At 39.2% G+C, this 3,567-nt stretch overlaps 1 protein-coding gene across 1 annotated transcript in view; it reads right to left on the bottom strand.

The window, feature by feature from the left end:
* Positions 1 to 2,766, bottom strand: part of gpx3 (glutathione peroxidase 3) — a 10,480-nt gene extending 7,714 nt beyond the window's left edge. Inside the window, exon 1 of the mRNA XM_015376969.1 lies at positions 2,618 to 2,766. Within this exon, the coding sequence (XP_015232455.1) occupies positions 2,618 to 2,689 (72 nt within the window). The 5' untranslated portion in view covers positions 2,690 to 2,766. The remainder of the gene's footprint in view (positions 1 to 2,617) is intronic.
* Between the last annotated feature and the right edge of the window lie 801 nt (positions 2,767 to 3,567).

Here is a 3,567-nt window from a genome sequence, read left to right on the forward strand (position 1 = left end):
TAACAAAAGAAGCCAAACAACCCCCATTCCAAAGGGGTGGACCCGTTCATCCATTTAATTTTGCATGTTTGCATGTATTCATTCCAAAATAGGTTGAAAAACTATCCCCTGGGCTTTGTTTCCAAGTTTGAAGATGTTTCTCTTCCCATCTAGGAGGATTTCTCAATTCAAAATGTCAGGAATAGCGTTGAGTTCGAGGCTTTATACAGTAGCTCAGCGAAGCCTTGTTATAAAGCCTTGAACTCAATGCTATTTCTGACATTTTGAATTAAAAAAGCTTCCTGAAACGTCTTCAAACTTGGAAACTAAGTCCAGGGGATTGTTTTTCAACCTATTTTGGAATGAATACATGCAAACATGCAAAATTAAATGGATGAACGGGTCCACCCCTTTGGAATGGGGGTTGTTTGGCTTCTTTTGTTAGCCTGTAAAACCCGATACGTCTATGTCTCTGGAAGAGTCGTTAAAGGGAATTGTTGGCCCTGGCTGAACAGGCGAGGTCGTCTGTTCCCCTGTCAGGGGTTGGTGGTTGCAATGCTAGCGGAAGGAGTCAACTTAATTGCTGCAAGTCTTCAAACTTGGAAACAAAGTCCAGTGGATTGTTTTTCAACCTATTTTGGAATGAATACATGCAAACATGCAAAATTAAATGGATTAAATGGATGCTAGCGGAAGGAGTCAAACTTGGAAACAAAGTCCAATAGATTGTTTTTTAACTTATATAGAAATGCTGCTTCATTCTACATATGTTCTCCCATTCTACTGTGTTTGTTAGTTCAACCCCTAACTTTATGTTATCTCTGATTTTTCTTGTCATCATCTGTTTAACACCATCCTGGAGGGAACTATCAGCTGGTTCTCTGCCATCAACACCTTCAGTTATAAATGAGTCAGAGTTGAGGCCTGCATGCCTGCTCAGTGAGAGGCACTGCTGTAGAGTCAATGACAAAATGCAATCAGCTAGCTTTCCTTAAATAGAAAACATTTAACAATCTAACTTTATGAACTAGCTGTTTTTATTGCTATTTTATGCAGACTCTCTAAAGGCCAGCCTTGCTGAAAAAAGCTTATTCCTGAACAATGATTTTTTTAGGCCACTTGGATTTAAGTGTAAACTGTCCCTTTAACACAAGAAACGCATATTGATCCTGTTTGGTTTTGGACGTTAATCAATTGGAGAGTGAACCTTCACCAGAGTCTCTTTCAACCTATTAACTGGTTTTCTTCCAATAATGCTCTCTATTTACAGTAGCTCCATCCAATTTCCGATCAACAGTGGACAACTTCCCAGTTCATGCTAGTAAATAAAGTTCATTCCCACAGTTTGATTTCTCCACCACCATGTTTCACTGTGTAGCTGGTGGACTAAAGGTGCTTATATAATTATAGGCCAGAGAGTTAAGTTTAGGATTTCATGTAGGAGCATCAGAAAAAAGAGAGTGAATGAATTTAAATACACACCACAGACTTTTATTTAACTTTTTAAACCATATATTTCTTTATTAGATGTGAAGTCTGTGATGGCAAATGAGATTTTGTAGCGGACATTTCCATCAAACATTAGCGTCATCATTCTGAGGAAATGTTCATTAAATAACAGGATTTAAACCCCATTAAGCCTTTACTAAGTGTATTAAAATGCCATGATTTTGTTGATTATATGTGTTTGTTACTATAGCAACACAAACTATCTTGAAATAACATGATCTTTCTCAAGATTTTAAAGCAAATATTAGAGTTTTTTTTTTTATTCACTCATTTTTACTTTAGAGGGACCAGCAGCAGAAGGGTAAAAAAGCTTTTCCTGATGGGAAAAATGGATTAGCTTTAAATCTTGTTGTTGTCATCTTTGTTTAAACTTTAGTTGAACAGGCGCCCACTATTTGTTTTTATTCGGGGTGACAGATTGTGACTGTAATGCGGTGCCGTTCACCTCACTGTAAGGCAAATATCCCTATAGGTAAAAAAATAAAGTAAAGAGAAGTGTTTTGCTGCTGTTATGTATCTAATGTGTAGGCTGAAGGTCCCCATGCAAACCGCCCCACTGCAAAATAACTCCTGCAGTCCAGTGTCAACAGGAACTTTGCTCCATTTGCAAAAAAAAGGACACAACCTTTAACCGAAACATCCTATATAATCCAATTAAAAGCTTTCTTTTTTTTCCCTTTTACATCTTGCAACTTATTGTGGATTATAGCTTCTCCCAAATATGCCACATAAGAAAAAGGTGTTTCATATGGAGGTGAGATAGAAAACATCAATTTTTAGGGTCAAAAATGTTTAATTTAGTTCTTTTAATTATTTAATTAAAAAAAGCCTACTTGGAGAAACAAAGTATAAAACAAAGTATAAAAATTCTATTGCATTTAATTAAGGCTGAATACACAATAATACTACAATACAATAAATAGTACAATAAAAACAAGGCTTTAGGTAATGGTTGAGGGTGTAAATAGAATAAAACTTGAAATTAATAATAAATATTTTTTTCTTTTTATCATTATCTCTCTTTTCCCCCTTAATGAATCTTAATAAAGCAGGTGTAAAAGGTGTCGCACAATAAACCAAAAGAGATGTGAGGTTAGTTCATTTCCTTGTGCTCCAACAGGTGGCCTACCTGGGTGAGGTTGACTCCGGCGGCGCAGGGCCGCAGCAGGGCGAGCAGCAGCAGCGGGAAGAAGGCCCACATGATGCCGTCTGTCCACCTCACTGTGAGCGTCTCTCTCAGCTGATGGCTCCCAGCTTCTCTCTCTGGAGAAACCAACATCTGTTGGCTGAGGGAGGGAGGGCGGGGAGGGAGAGGAGGCGGAGGGGGCTCCTAGAGGCCGGAGAGGGCGCCCTCTGCTGACGGAAAGCGGTACAGCAAAAATGAATGACGTGGTGTTTTGGTTGAGATGATGTGTCTAAAAGTAGATTAAAAACAGAGGTATTCAAAATTTGAAAACTTTAAAGAAAAAAAACAAAAAAAACAAAAACAAAACAAAGCAATACATTTTAAACATGAATAACAACACTGCGGCTCTATATAAGAAAGGTCAGATTCTTCCTGCTGAGGAGACTCAGGTCTTTCTGAGTGCAACAGACTTTCTATGACTCTGTTGTGGCATCAGCCACAACAGAGTCATAGCTGTCTGTTGGAGTAGTGGCTTATCTGTAGCTGAGAGAAAGCGGCTGGATGAGCTGATGATTGGACGCCCTCTGGACTCACTGCAGGAGGTGGGAAACAAAGGGACCCTAACTAAATAAACATCTCTGTTGGATAATGTCTCCCAGCCCATGCATGAAGCTGTTGCAGAACTGCACCAGGGAGCGTTATCACAGATCCTTCCTCCCGCAGCTGGAAGACTTTATAACCATGGGTGGTTCTAGACAGGGGCCAACGGGGGCCAGGGCCCCTGTAGATCAAGTCCTGGCCCCTGTAATGGCCCCTGTACTGAAGACATAATACTCAAAGAAATTCCAATGATGATCTGCGCTGAAACAGACATTGTCGCTAGATCCTTTGGATCTATTTTATTATTTTCTTCTGTTGTATTAACTGTTTAAAAACATACCATAAGTGGTATT

Source organism: Cyprinodon variegatus, unplaced genomic scaffold, assembly GCF_000732505.1.
Source record: "Cyprinodon variegatus isolate N-32 unplaced genomic scaffold, C_variegatus-1.0 Scaffold8, whole genome shotgun sequence".
Classification (NCBI taxonomy): domain Eukaryota; kingdom Metazoa; phylum Chordata; class Actinopteri; order Cyprinodontiformes; family Cyprinodontidae; genus Cyprinodon; species Cyprinodon variegatus.